The following is a 14,045-nucleotide window of genomic DNA, read 5'->3' as shown; positions in this document are numbered from 1 at the left end:
GGTCGCTCGCTTCGAAGCCCAAATCTGTCAGAGTGTCAGGCAGCCAGCCAGGCAGGGGAGTCTGGTGTGTCAGAGAAGTGCAAAATAGGGTCCTGAAGCATGCCTTGGATTTTGATGGCTAAAGTAAGAAATGCAGGAAGAAAGAAGGTAGAACAAGACAGGAGAGTCTCTTGTACCTTTTTACTCTCTGTTCTCTGATGCCCCACCCCACCCCCAGTCTTCCTCTATTTCGTATGTGGGACACTGCCACAGCATGGCTGAAGAGCAGGGTGTAGGTCTGTGCCCAGGATCCAAACTGGCGAACCCTGGGCTGCCAAAGTGGAGTGCGTGAACTCAACCACTATGCCACCAGGCCGGCCCTGAGTCAGAGATCTTTACAGGAGTTCCTGCAGAGTAAAAGGACGGTTGGGTGGGGCTTGTTCATTAGAAAATTCCTCCTGGGGAGAGAAGAGGCGTGGATGTAGACCCTTCGCTCTGCAGAGGCAGTGGCTGCAGTCTCAGGTTTCAAAACTGCACTTTAGCAAATCAGAGGGGCAGCTGAGGGGAGATGGACAAACCTGGAGCTCAGAGGAGCTGGGCTCAACTCCCAGGCCTGCCCTGAGGGGTGTGACCTTGGGCACTCTAGTCCCTCTCTGAGCTTCCGTCAGATGGGGATGACAGTGATCTGTGCCTTTCCAGGTGAATGTGAAAGTGTCTAGCACAGTGTGTCCATGGGGTGGGTGCCCTGGCGTTGTTGAATCTGCATCCGAATGGACGTCGTTTAACTTGAGGGTGTTAGAATAATTCCCCTTCTCCCTGTTAAGAGTTCTGCTTGGCGCAGATTTAATTTTAGTGCATGTTTCAGTTTGGGGGAACCTCTCTTAGTTCCTTGGAAACCCCTGGTTGCTTGCTTATCGCCTTTGCCAGTGTGTATACGGTTTTTAGTTCTGTCTAATGTGAGACGTTCTGCCTCTCTTCTCTCTGTGAGTAGCAAGGGCTGTTGTTGAATATTTGTGAAATCTTTTGTTTTTCAGTCCTCAAAACAATCTATCAACAAATATATCCCAGGTGTCCCCCTCTAGGGGCTGTGCTGACTGGGCCTAATGCGAAGGAGGATCCTTAGACACCTGCTGCTGTCCAGGGGCCTTAGGGTGGGCTCCCAGGGAGGGGTCTGGCAGTCAGTGCCCACAGAAGTGTCCAGGACAGGGACACGCCTGGGAGGCAGCAGGGCTGGGCTGATTTGGCTGAAGGGGTTGGCAGCGCTCACGTGGTCCTCTGCTCTCCAGGTTGCTGTATAAAGCCATCGACTCGAATGGAGAGAATGTTGGCCCGATCTACAACTACCGCGTGGAGATCTCCATCTTCTTCATCATCTACATCATCATCGTAGCCTTCTTCATGATGAACATCTTTGTGGGCTTCGTCATCGTCACGTTTCAGGAGCAGGGAGAGAAAGAGTATAAGAACTGTGAGCTGGACAAAAATCAGGTTAAAGTCACACAATGTTTGGGCTTCTGTCCTTTGAGCAAGAGAGGACTGCCCTCTCTCTTGACGATGTCACCCATGCACAGAGAAGGGTACCCATCTGCTGTCTGTCCCTGGGCTCGAGTCCTGTTCAGAGGGCATTCTCAGCCAGTTGAGTCATCGCTGTTGAGAGTTAGGTTCCCAGATACAGATTAGACTTTATAATTGTGAAATCCAGCCCAGACCTGTGGGTGAGAAGTCAAAGGATGCTTAGGCCACCTTCTGTGGTCATAACCCCCTAGTGACAGCTCAGAATCTTGTAGGGGGGTGTGCCCAGGGGCTAGAGAGCACCCACTGATGCTCCCACAGTCCCTCCTGAGATGTAGTCTTCTGTATCCTTAACCTCGACACTATTGACGTTTTAGGTTGGATCACTCCGTGTAGTGCTTCATGTGCTTTGTAGGATGTTTAGCAGCATCCCTGGCCTCTACCCACTAGATTTCAGTAGCAACCCCTTTCCCTCCCCTCCCAGATGTGACAACCAAAAACATCTCCAGACATTGTCAAATGTCGCCTGGTTGAGAACCATTGACTTAGGAGGAAATACCCTATCACACCACAGGGAAAGTCACTAACTTTAAACTTGGGACTAGGATTGCCCTGGCATCATTCTTTCTTTGTCTAGCACCTTGTTTTAACCAATCAGATAGAAGCAGGGGCTCTTGGCTCTGATCACGTGATGATGTGAGGGAGCAGGGAAACCTGCGTTCTGGTCCTGTTCTGCCTGCACCTGCTCTGTGACTCTCGGTGCATGCCCGCTCCTCTCTATGCCTGTTCCGTTTTTCTGAATTGAGGGCATTAAGGATTGCTTTTGGAGGTCCGTTTCAGCCCTAAAAGATTGTCTGTGAGATCGAGATTCTGCACTGGGAGTTTCCCCCAGGTCCTCTATCGGTAGCATCTCTGATGATGACATAATGAGCAAGAATCATCTATGCCTGGGCTTCCTGGGGGGAAGTTGCTGTGGTGAGGCACTATCCCCAGCTGCAGCTGTACCCGCTGGGGAAACACGAGGACAGTGTCACTTGGTTTGTAGGAAGATGTTGCTTTGAGTTGTCAAGGCGTCCCTGCAGATTCCACCAGTGACAGGGGAAGGCCTGGCCTAACTCTTTAGCCTCTCGACCACCGCCACCACCACAGACGAGTGTCAGGGAAAGACCCAGGCCCAGGCCAGCCAGGCAACACCAGAGCTGAAATTGTGCCACCACCTGAGGTCCAGAACAGGCTCAAATCAGGGGTCTCTGGAGTCAGCAGGTGAGGTCAGAGCAGGGCCGGGTCCCCGACAGAGGGAGCTGGTCTGAAGTCAGAACGCACAGTCAAAGCAGGGGAACGGGGGAGGTCTGGGCCCAGGAGCAGGTAGAGCCTGATGGTGAGCCAGAGGCTCCCTCTGGGCTTAGTGCAAAGTGTGGACCAGTCTCAGCCCCAGAGTGAATGGGGAGGACGGTGCTCTGGCCATCATTACTGACCACGTCCTGGGGGTTCTGAGAGGATCTTGACAAACTCCCCAGCCTCACAAGCTCCATGATGGGCACACAGCTAGCTCACCATTAGACACTTATGGTCAATATGCTCTGGCTCCTCAAAGGTGTCTTGTGTGGGTCCGTCCTGGAGCAGCGGGGGCTCCAGTCTCAGGGAGTGAGCCCAGCCTCTCTGGTTCCCGAGGATTTCCGTGCCTCTCATTACCTGGCTTCCTTTCCTGGAGGAGGGCACGGGCGGGAGAAGTGCAGCTGTAATCCTCTGGTGTAGAGGAATGAGAGGGATAAAACCTGAGTCAGGCCTCGCTGCTCTGTTTATGTACCGCCAGACCTCAGGCAAGGCGGTCCAGAGCTCCGAACCTCAGTTTTTCAACAAGTGAAATGGAAGCAAATCAGGTGCTCTGCCCCTAGGTTGCTGTGAGGGTCAGGTGAGGTCATGGAGGTAGAGGCCCTCTGTCAGCAATGCAGAGTAGTGCCCGTGGTGGTAGCCATAGCAGTTTCCCCCAGGGCCGTGGTCCCTCCTGGTAGGTGTGCGGTGGCCCTTTCAGAACAGACGACAATGGTGTCCTTCTTCCGTGCATGTGCTCAGGAACCCTCCTGCTCTTTTCTGCCGTTGCAGCGTCAGTGTGTCGAATACGCCTTGAAAGCACGTCCCTTGCGGAGATACATCCCCAAAAACCCTTACCAGTACAAGTTCTGGTACGTGGTGAACTCCTCGCCTTTCGAATACATGATGTTTGTCCTCATCATGCTCAACACACTCTGCTTGGCCATGCAGGTAAAAATGGAGACAGCCGTGGGGTCACGTCTGGGCGTCTGCACAGCCCCATGCCCCAAATGCTGAGGGTGGAGTGCCGCCCCCTCACAAGAGGATGGGTTTGCTTTCTGAGGAGTCTGGGCTGTAGTTTGGCCAGAATCCCATTCTGGCTAACAGTTGTCACGGTAGGAGTTTAAGATCGCTCTTTTCTTTAAGAGACTGTGCGGTGTGACTGTTACGTCTCCGTGGAGCCTGAGCGTGGCATTCAGTTGCGTAAACATTGACTGTAGGCCTCTTGTGGCTGGGGAGTGTTTGAGGACTAAAGCCCTCTGTGTGGAGTTGGGAAAACGGGTTTCAATCTTGGCTTGACTCCATACCAGCTGGGTGACCTTGGGAAAGTTATTTAAATCCCCTGAGCCTTGCTTTCTCTACTGGTAAAATGGGAAATCTATCATGCTTGCCTCGGAAATAGAGTTTATACTGCATAATTCCTGTCAGACATTTCGCTCTGGGCCTGTCACAGAGTAAACACCCAATGTTGAAGAATGAAACCTAAGTCACGTCCCTGTCCTCAAGGAGCTCTCAGTGGTGGGGGGGAATCTTCTGGTTCATGGAGTATTGGGTTTGACCTACATTACAGCTCTTCCTTGCTCACATTGGGGGCAAAGAATGCAACTCAACTCAATTGGCCAAGTTGGACTACAGTGCGGTATTTACAGTGAGCGTTTCCAGCAGTTATGTGGTCTAGTGGATATTGCACTAGGACAGGAAGCAAACACCAAGGTCTAGGTTCATTTTTCACACTGACTTCAAGAACTTGAGCGAGTTGAACCAACTCCCAGTGCTGTCTGGAAAATCTGTCTAAAGACAGCCAAGGATAAATTTTCTGGCACTTTCCTTACATTTAAGAATTCTTTATGACTGGAAAGGACCATATGCTGATAAAGTCAAGATAATATTGCCGTTTATTGAACATAGACCTAAATGGCATAAAATTTATCCCTAATCAAATCCTACCTGTATTCATAGACTTGTGGGTGTGTTCTGCATTGTGCCTGGGTCAAGGCCCTGAGTATAAACTCTGCCAGAAGAAAGGGTAGATTACCTTTATCCTGAGCAGAGGAAATTGGTGTCTCCCCGTCATCATCCAGTCATCCTCGTCTTGTCAAGGCCCCCCTGCGCTTTGTGGGGAATTAACCGTGTGACCTCGCAGTGCCAGTGGAATCGTTGGGAGAGGATGCTGGACTGTGTAGGTTGCCTCCATGTCCAGGTGGAGGGGGGAGGCCTGCAGGAAGTAGAGGGCTGGGGAGCCTCCTTTTGCAAGTCTGGAATGGATCTCTGACAACTGTGCCTGTGTCTTCATCCACAGCACTATGAGCAGTCCAAGATGTTTAATGATGCCATGGACATTCTGAACATGGTCTTCACTGGGGTGTTCACTGTCGAGATGGTTCTGAAAGTCATTGCATTTAAACCTAAGGTGAGTTGTTGAACCTACTTTTCAAAGGCTGTTGCTGAATCACCCAAGAGAAGCACCCACTTCCTGTTAGTCTTAGGCTGCGTTGTTCTGGCTGCTAACTGGCTTATCACCTGAGAACATTAAAATCTGATTAAGGCATCTATATACATGTGGGAAAATAAATCTGCAAAAACAAAACCTCGTAAAAACAGTTCTGAGAAAAAGAAGAAGGGAAGAGAGAATTGGGAATTTGTAGAATGGAGATTGTTTTGAAACTTGATTTTCTGTTTCTAGAATAGCATATATCATGCTGACTTGGGGAAACTGGCCTCATTACTCGAGCATTGGAGGAATTGTTTTAACATAACCCATCAGAAAGAATTCAACCCTGATTTTACTTTTAGATTTCGAGCATGAAGACTTTGGTTTTATTCGTTCCTGGTCTACAGCATCTTTTTCACCTTTTATGGGAAATTCTAGCTGCTGCAGACGTCTCACAGCCATACCATCTTTCGTTTGTTTAATTTAGAAAAATTTCACTTGACTTTAAGACAAAACAAGACATGAAATTTTTAAACTCTATTGGACTACTCAGCATATTGTGTCTCCTTTGGAGGGAATGAATCCAGTTCCACAGTTGTCATTGTCTGTAGTATAAGAGGCAGACAGTGCCGTGTCGCAAGGCATGCATGGTTCTGGAACCAGACTGGATTCAAATCCCTACTCTCTATTTGCTAACTCAAGCAAGTTACTTAACTGCTCTCTGCCTCAATGTCCTCATCCATGAAATGGGGACAGTAATAGTCTTATTTCATAGGGTGGTTGTGAGGAATAAAGGATCACTATTTGTGCCATGCTTAGAAGGATACTTGACATATGGTACCATGCTGTAGACATGTCAGTACTGTTACTATGACCACCATCGTCTTCACCATCATCAGGCAATGATGTTCCCTCATTCTAAGACCCTAGACAGAGGGGCAAATCCTGGCTGTTCTGTGGGACATTTGACCCTCAGTTTCTTTTCTAGCAAAGCTTCCAACTGTCAGAGTTAGTGACCACGTACTTGTTCATCTGTGTGTAGGGTATCTGACAACAGTAATTTAAGACTTGGATTATGAAATGATGGTTTCACATACTCCATACTTACATGGAATTCTAATTCAAAACTGTTCCTTTCTTTAATTTGAATTAATTTCTATGCAATCTTTATCAGATCTTTGTGGACCAAAAAGAAAGGACACTTGTAAGTGATCAGTTGGGGTGACTGCAGTGGGGTCAAATTTGGACTTTATGCATGGCCAGATGTTATTTACTGTGACTTGTCCATATCTGCATACATAAACATTTCCTTCTTCTCTAAATTCATCTTAATTTCCTTTGAGATTTTTGATTTGCTTCCCTCTCCCCTTTACTTCTTTGAACAATATTTGTCTGGACTGATGGAAAAGGTTGCAAAGTTAGAATATGAAAATTGTTATTGAGAAATGCAACACAGAATGTATCTATGGAACATTTCCTAGATCCTCTGCCGTCTCTTCCCTTGCCTGTTGATGAAGCTCTGAAGTTTTTGAAAGCTTGGTCCAGGCTGAAGAGAAGGCACAGTCGCCCATGGCGTGTGTGTGTCAGTGTGTGTCTGTGTGTGCGTAGGTTCTCTCAGGCCATCGCATCAATGGCTTACAGCACACTGCTGTGCCCAGTAAACCACTGATACCAAACCTGGGAGGAGAGTTCAGTGGCGTGTGAACAGACTGGTGATAATAAGGGGAAATGAGTAGTTAATTGATAATCAGTACTGATTGATCAGAGGTTTAAAATGACTGATTTCCGCAAGAAATTGTGCCGCTTTATAGTTTTACCCAACAGGATATTTTCATTACGTAAGACAACCTCAGATTACAATTGAGAGAGATTTTAAAACAGCCAAAGTGGCATCTCTACGCTTGAGGAGCACTGTCGCTGCATTCGCCCAAGCCAGGGGGAGAGATTTAATGTTGTTATGTGTCTGAAGGAGCCAGAGAGAAGCAGTTCACCAGGAAGCAAAGCCCTCCTTAAAACGCTCCCTGATTTTTCCTCGTCTTCTCTTCAGTGTTAGCCAACCAAGCCCAGGCCAGGGGTCTTTCACAGAGGAGTTAATGAGGCCCCTCCTGCGCAGTCAGAGGGGCAGTCAGGCTGAGGAACCATGTTGTAAAGCTGCAGAGGAAGAATCTTTGAGGAGATGGCTACTAGGACAGAAGGTTGGGCAACCTGGCCCATCAGTCTCCTCTCAGGAAAGTCTTTGTCTCCCGTGAGGAGATTGTGACAGGGTCCGTGGGGCGGGGTTCTCCACCGTGAGGGGCACACCTGAGGAGAACTCATCAGCGTCTCTGTCAGGAGAGACAGGGTGGCAACTGTTTTGAAATACATATACAGAAGGTAAAGTTCAACAAAATCCTTCTTGGGAGGCAAGAAGGCCCTGTAGGAGGAAGAGTTAAAAGAAGTTGAGAAACCTGACCCTGGGTGGTGTTCTCTCTTCAAGAGCCTGACTGGGAAACCGGGCCTCCTGAGAGAGAGCACGTCTAGAGGGACATGTCCCGGGGTCCTCCAGAAGCAGAAGGGCTGAGGTGAGTCTCAGAAGCAGGAAACCCAGAGCTGGGAGCTTCTCTGGTGGGGGAGGCAGGCTCCCTGCATGGGAAGAGTTGTTTTGAGCCTGGGTTAGATAAGCGAGAGAGGTGGTGAGAAGCCAGAGAATTAGGTCAAAGCAAGCAGGCTGTTAAGTGAGTGCATCAGTTCTCCGGGAAAACCCCACTGGTGGGCGTTGACCTCATGCACTCTCGTTTGTGCTTTTGACTTGGAGTTGACTGTGCTGCCATAGGGTTTTGAAAGGTTGGCCATAATTTAGGTAAGAGACAAGCTCTGTTCCCCTGACCTTTCCCTCCAGTAATCCCAAGGGGAGCCACTGGAATTTTCTCGCTCCAAGGAGGGTGCTTGAAGAAGAAGGGCTTTTTCCAAAGTGCTGGCTCCTGCAGGTAGAAAGAACACTTCTGGTTTGTCTGAGGTTCCCTCTCTGTGCTTCCAGGCATCACCCATCTGGTGTCTTGTCCAGGACATGTTCCAGGCCACCTTACCTGCCTTGGTTGTGGGCTTTTCCCCAGAGAGGCACACTTTGTTCTCCAGTCTTAGACCTCAAAGCATTTTGATCTTGGTTCTACCTTGAAAATGTCTAATTTACATGCCTAGCCACTTGGGCTTGGAAAAAGTCAAGTGGTTGGGTTTGGGTAAGAGAAATATTTTAGTGCTGTCCTTGTGCCTCTGTGCAGAGCAGGTACACAGTGGACACTGGGTCATCTGGTCCTGTCAGCCTCCCAGCACAGCACTGGTGGGAATAAGGCTGCTTGATCAAGCCCCTGCAATCTTCCTGGAGTACATTCTTCACCTCCTGGAAGGAAAATCTGATACTGTCTTTTCAGTTCTTCCGTGATCACATATATTTTAGGGGATTTATTTTACTGCCAAATAACACTTGAGACCAAATATCCCTCTCCTTAACTAGAACTTAATGTTAGACCTCTTCATGGGCTCAGCCTGTCCTTTCAACGTTAGGGTTCCCTAGAGCTCTTTCCTCGTCCCCTTCTCCCCTGTAACTGTGTACACGCCCGGAGCTTTGGTGGCCAGCTCCATCTCATGCAAGCCTCTACTGCCATCTCTCCTGAGTTACTCTGACTATTAATCATCTCCCTGCCTCTGGCCTCAGCCCCTCGTCATTCATCCTCCACATACTCCTTTTTCAGACCCAGAGCTGACCACACATTCTTCCAATGAAATTCTGATACCAGCCACCTATTGCAGGAGAAAAAAATACACAATTTTCTTAGTCTAATAGTGAAAGTCTTCCACCAAACACTGGCCCATTTACATTTCTGCCTCGTTTCCGGCCGTTTTCTCCCTGTCATTCCTTCCTCCTACCCCATCCCCAACTGTGGCACATGCTTCTGTGTCTGGAGGCCCTTCTCCCACTTTGTTATCCTGTAAGGCCTGTCTGAAATGTTAGCTCCTCTGTGACACCATCCCTACCAGCCCAGCTAGAGCCAGCTCTTCCCTTCCCATGTGCATCTGTTAGAGGTTACTGTGTATCACCATCATCGATACTCTGATAGCTGATAAGCAGCTGCTCAAGATCACAGGCTGGGGCTTCTGTGTCTCACATGGTGCTTGCTACATGCTGGTTACTCAGTAAAGATTGGTGGAATAAATGGATGGAATAACTGAAAGGAATGAATGAATGAGCCTTGAGGTGTAGAGCCTTTAGATAGCCAGGAGGCTTTCAGATGGCACATGCTTTTCCATCACAGGATGTTTGGGCACAGTAGAGTGGCTCAAAGTGAAGAGCTTTTTCTTTAAGCTCTCACTTGACCTTTGGAAAAGGCTCATGCTAGTTAGAAAGCTGTTGCTTACAGTTTCTAGCAAAAGCTGGCACTATGGGTCATCACTTGGGTCAGACACTGCCCACAAAATCCCTGGCAGAAATTGGTGAGTGATCTGCCTGCCATGGTAAACAGCAAAACACAGGTCATTTGTGTAGACGTCTTTAGATCTACAGATGAGAGAGACTCCAGGCAGCAGAAAGAACTTGGACCTGGGCTGCTTTTCTTGTCTCCATTCCACAGACATTGCCCCACTGCTATGTGCCCCACCTATGCTCTATCCTGGCTAGAGGTCCAGGCCCTGCTTCCAGAAGCCTACAGTTGGGCAGGAAACAAACATCGACTGATAATCAGAATAGAATTCTTAGAAATAATGGAGCTTCCTGGCCCTAAGGCCCACATTAGTCTGGTTTATGACTTTAGTTCCCAGAGTCAGACATGTTTCTGAGCAATGGATGTTATTGCATGCAGAGGACTTGCTTGGTCTTTTCAAGCAGGTGGGGCTGGACGATAAATAATGTAAGGGCTGACTCTGGCTCGGCTGGTAGGGGTGGCTGGTTCCGCTTGAGTGGCCTTGGACTCAGCATTCGATTATAGGAGTTCTCCATTGGCCAAGAGGAGAGAGCATGGAGATGGACTCTCGGTTAGAAGCTCATGTCTCATCTTCTGGTTACTCAGACATTATGGTGACTTTGGTGGGGAAAGGGTGGGGGACTGAGTCATGCTCTCTTGACAGTGATTTTATTACATAGGAGGCTACTAAATAGGGGAACAGGCTGTGGGAAGAAAGGAAAGGCTGGCATTTTCTGCCTCCCCTGGACCCCTGGCAGAGCCACCTGGTCAGAGCCTCTGATTCCAGCCACCTGCACTAACTCAAGCCTCCTGTCACTGGATTAGGGGTGTCAGCCTTCAGTCCATAGACCCTCTAGGATTTGGGCACAATTTTGTGAGCGTGAAGATCTTCTGGAGAGAGAGTTAATAAGATTGCCAGAGCGTTCCAGGATTCAAATGTTAAGCTCCTATCATATTGACTTAAAGGGACTTTATACACCACAGTGGGCCAGAATGGGCCATTGGACAATAGTTTGTAGGCTGATAAGAGTGACTCGAAGTTGAATACTGATATTTCAGGGGGTGGGGAGAGAACAGGAGAGAGAGAGGAATAAAGTCCAAGGTGGGTGAGAGGGGCTGGCATCCTGTGCACAGGTGGGCTTGGCCTCCGGTAAACAATGCTGTGTAACAGGAGGAGCAGAGCGCATGGTGCAGACATGGGCAGGGGCTGGTCATGTGCTGGGACGGGAGAGGAGGAGGAACACTTGGTCTCCTACTGCAGTCTTTGTACCCTAGAGGCCTGACTGTCACTGAGGATGACCAACTATTTTATTAAGGCATCAATTCCTCTCTCCGTCAGAGGGGAAGGATCACCTCGCTCTCGTTAGCATTTGAGTTGCTGTTAAATCCACGAAGAGAAGGGTGGGCTTTGCCCCTGAAGTCTACTCTATGGCAAGGCTGCCAGTCAGCCAGTTGTATGTTACCCACTTGCAACCGTGTGAGCAATGTACAAGAGAACCTGTCTTCTCACCACCTGGGTGCATCAGTGGCCGCACTCAGCACACTGTTTGATCCAGCTGACTTTTCTGTTAGGAGTCGTCTTCAGTGAAGGAAGCAGTGTGTTCCTTTATGTCCTGGTGCAAGCTCTTTATCTCATCTCTGACCAGCATGACTGGCATGCTGAGTGACGCTAGTCTGGTCCTCAAAGTGGCCGCCTTTCCTCTTACCAGCCAGGGATCATGCATCATGGGAGGAAAATCTAGCAGGTCTGAAATGTGCTATTTATTAAGTAGACCTTGCCATTAGGCTTGGATATACAGATCATCAGAACGGACGCAGGCAAGCTTCTTTTGTTTACTTGTTAGAGGGACAAGATGGAGGTCTGGGAGGGTGGCAGTCGATTAGGGTGATGTGTGAGAGAGGCACTATGATTGTAGGACAGGAGGAGAGGCGTGAAGAGTGAGTCAGAAGTCACGGGAGCTGGTTGGGAAGATACTACATTATTTAAGATGAGCTTTTTAAACACCCAAACCATCAGTGTCATATCTCCCCCGTAAATGCACTTGAGTGATTAACAGTAACTAGAATAAACATCCCTATTCCAGTTATTAGGACAGCCAACACGTCTGCATTTTCTGTCGCATCATAAAAGGCTTGGGCTCTGCAGTGGCTTCCTCTGGGCCTGCGTTTGATCATAAGTTCATGGGACCTGTCACTTCAAAGTACCTTCTGCTCTGGTTTTCTTGATCGAGCACTAAGTGTACCCAGTTGTAGGCATGCTGGACACCTTTTTATATAATTTAGACCTGAATTTTTATTTCCAAAACATGTTCTGACTTTTTGAAAAGACACAATTGATTTACAGACAGTTATTGACCTTGCAACCAGAAGCCTCTGTGCACAGTGCTCCCCACCACCCCCTCCAACTGAGGACTCCCTGGGGGTGTCAGGAGACAACAGGTGCTAATTTAGCACCTATTGTACTGAGCCCAGAAGAGGACGTACATAAAATGTACGCCACATGTATGTGGACTTGTAAGTCCCAATTATAGGGATGTGTTGTACCTTCAGAATTGTGACAAGATATGAGAACCTGAAAAAACAAGAACCGGGCAGAGCTGAATGACCGTAGGGTGCACGTTGGTGGATGAAAGAGACATTGCAACGTGTCAAGCACTAACTGGGTTCAAGGCTCTGGGCTAGATAGTGGAGTTAGTGGAGGAGGAGACAGACCCAGTCTTCATCCTCAGAGGGCTTTTGGTGGGGTAGACCCGCAGACAGACCCCAAATTCGGTGATCAAGACATGAGGGAGATACACAGTCAACACGATGGGAGATGGAAGCCAAGAGGATCTGAAAAGGTTCCCTCAGGGAGCTGGCATTTTCTCTGACCTTGAAGGAGGAAGTGGATTTGGGCAGATAGAGTTGGGGTGGGGAGGCCAGGCTTGCACTAGCCTCTGGAGGTGGGGAAGAACATGGTGGTAGTTTTGAGGGATGGAAAGGAGTCCTCTTAGCCTGGAAGGTGAAGAAGGAGGGGACGAGAGCAAGGGCTGGAGGGAGGAGGAGCCAGCTGGGGATTTGGGGCTTCTCTTGAGGATAGTGTGAGCCCTTGAGCATCCTTGTCATCCTTCACTGCCCTCTTCCTCCGTAACACCTGCCATGGCTTCCCTACAGAGCCCCCACCCCCACGACCCGGACTGAGTTTCTTTGCCACAACTCTGTGCCTTGGACTGTGTGCATCACTGTGCCTATCTCCCTGTAGGCCATTGCCACCTGTCTGTGTCCCTGTGAGACCGAGACCTCTGGGAGGACAGGGACTTGTCTCAGGCATCCTGCCATAGGGCACAGCCTTTGTAATTCTTGTTGGACTGGCAGGGAGGGAGAAGGGAAGGGTTACCAGTTTGTTTTAAGGGCACAGAAATGAGATTGTGTGAGATGCCTGGTCACAGTGCTCTTCAAGTGGGAGAAGAGAAGGAAGTGGGGTGATTAGGGACCCTGCACAAGGAGTGGAGGGCCTTGCTCTTCCATCAGCTTCTGAGGGTTTGGGTTTGCGACCCTGGTGCCAGGGCAGGGTTGCCAGATGCCTTCCTCTGTCCTGCGGACATTCTGCTTGGTCTGGGGCTGCTCAGGGCCATGGTTGTGCATTGCGTGCGTGTGTGGTGTGTTGTGTGCGTGCACCCTCTCTCTCACATGCAGGTGCACACACCCTTCCGTGTCCCTTTCCACCAGTGGACAGTATTGTTGCCTCCCTATGGCTCTCTCGCCCCACCTGGTTGCCATGGGTGCTGCGGGGCCTCGGACATGTCCCCATATGGTCCGTGTGGCGTTTCATTCATTGGTGCTCATAAACGTCTGCCTCCTGCCTGCTCTGTCCAGGGGTATTTTAGTGATGCCTGGAACACGTTTGACTCCCTCATCGTAATCGGCAGCATTATAGACGTGGCCCTCAGCGAAGCTGACGTGAGTATGCGCCCGCCTGTGGCCACCCGCCTCCTGTCCTCTCTCTGTCTGTGCACATTCCCCTCCCTGCCCTGCACTCGCATCACCTGGACAAGTCACAGATCCCAATTTCACTTGATCTAAACTGGAATTGCCTAATGAGAGCTGTGGAAAAGAGGCCACTGAGGGTAGAGCCTTATCCTGGGCCTTTTTGGACACAGATCGCCTTTTGGAGGACTGACTGTGTGGCAGCATTACCCAAGTCAGGGGTAGGCAGGGCATGATAGCATCCATAATTGTTTTTCTTTGCTGGATCAGAGGCGATACCCAAAGTAACGTGCCTATAACGTGTTTGTTTTAGGGCGACTTTTTCAAGTAGCCAGGTGGCATAATGCTAGAATGTTCCTGTTTTATAACACTGTCCTTTTCTTCTTTTTTCCTGTTGTGCCTCCTCTCCTCTG

The 14,045-nt window shown here is 49.3% G+C and overlaps 1 protein-coding gene across 24 annotated transcripts in view; it reads left to right on the top strand.

Moving 5' to 3' along the window:
- CACNA1D (calcium voltage-gated channel subunit alpha1 D) overlaps window positions 1–14,045 on the top strand; it is a 320,640-nt gene that overhangs the window by 255,763 nt on the left and 50,832 nt on the right. For 17 of the 24 annotated variants that reach the window (XM_070238798.1, XM_070238803.1, XM_070238790.1 and 14 more), the window contains 4 exons: window positions 1,266–1,467; window positions 3,595–3,753; window positions 5,102–5,212; window positions 13,522–13,605. In XM_070238798.1, coding sequence (XP_070094899.1) covers window positions 1,266–1,467; window positions 3,595–3,753; window positions 5,102–5,212; window positions 13,522–13,605 — 556 coding nt within the window. The remainder of the gene's footprint in view (window positions 1–1,265; window positions 1,468–3,594; window positions 3,754–5,101; window positions 5,213–13,521; window positions 13,606–14,045) is intronic. The other 7 variants (XM_070238804.1, XM_070238800.1, XM_070238797.1 and 4 more) reach the window with 1 other exon arrangement.

This window comes from Equus caballus, chromosome 16, assembly GCF_041296265.1.
Source record: "Equus caballus isolate H_3958 breed thoroughbred chromosome 16, TB-T2T, whole genome shotgun sequence".
NCBI classification, from domain to species: domain Eukaryota; kingdom Metazoa; phylum Chordata; class Mammalia; order Perissodactyla; family Equidae; genus Equus; species Equus caballus.
This window is presented reverse-complemented; position numbering and strand designations above follow the sequence as displayed.